General features: G+C 68.2%; 1 protein-coding gene across 1 annotated transcript in view; it reads right to left on the reverse strand.

The window, feature by feature from the left end:
• Nucleotides 1–588, reverse strand: part of ASPM (abnormal spindle microtubule assembly) — a 41,724-nt gene that overhangs the window by 17,950 nt on the left and 23,186 nt on the right. The window contains 1 exon segment of the mRNA XM_015568440.1: nt 8–588. This exon segment is cut by the window's right edge and continues 17 nt beyond it. Coding sequence (XP_015423926.1) covers nt 8–588 — 581 coding nt within the window.

A 588-nucleotide genomic window follows, 5' to 3' on the forward strand; every position in this document is an offset into this window, starting at 1 on the left:
GTGTCTTTCCTCTCAGCCTGGGGGCCGCCCGCAGCTGCTGGTGGGAGAGACGCCGCCGGTGCCTCCTGTACGCGCTCTGTATGACGGCAGCGGCCCTGTGCTGCTCCTGCGAGGGCCGCCCCGCCTTCGCTCCCTCCTGTGCGGCCGACAGGACCTCGATGGCACCCCTCTGCCCGACACACTCTTCTCTCCGCAGCCTCACAGCTCGGCCGGCTCGGTACTGCCGCTGGAGCAGGACCGAGGCCCGTTTCAGGGCCTGGTACCTCGCCCGCGCTTGGTGCATCCGGAGCGCGGCCTGGACCACGGTGGCTGCCCTGTGCATCTTTCGCAGCCTTCTCCGCACCAGCCAACCTCGGACCCGGGCCTGGATTCTGACGGCCGCCTCTTGTAAGCGCAGGCGTTGCCGGCGATGCTTTGCGCAAACGTTGGCTCGATACCTTCTCTGAACCCAGACGGCGGTGCTCCGGAGAGCAAGGAACCTCCTCCTCGCCAGCAGGGCCCTGAACCACCTCTGAATGACAGCTGCGGCCAGATGCAGGGCCCTCACCTGTCTCCGAGCTCTCCTGCCCCTGAACGCGGCCTGCACGC

This window comes from Myotis davidii, unplaced genomic scaffold (assembly GCF_000327345.1).
Source record: "Myotis davidii unplaced genomic scaffold, ASM32734v1 scaffold685, whole genome shotgun sequence".
In the NCBI taxonomy this organism is placed as follows: domain Eukaryota; kingdom Metazoa; phylum Chordata; class Mammalia; order Chiroptera; family Vespertilionidae; genus Myotis; species Myotis davidii.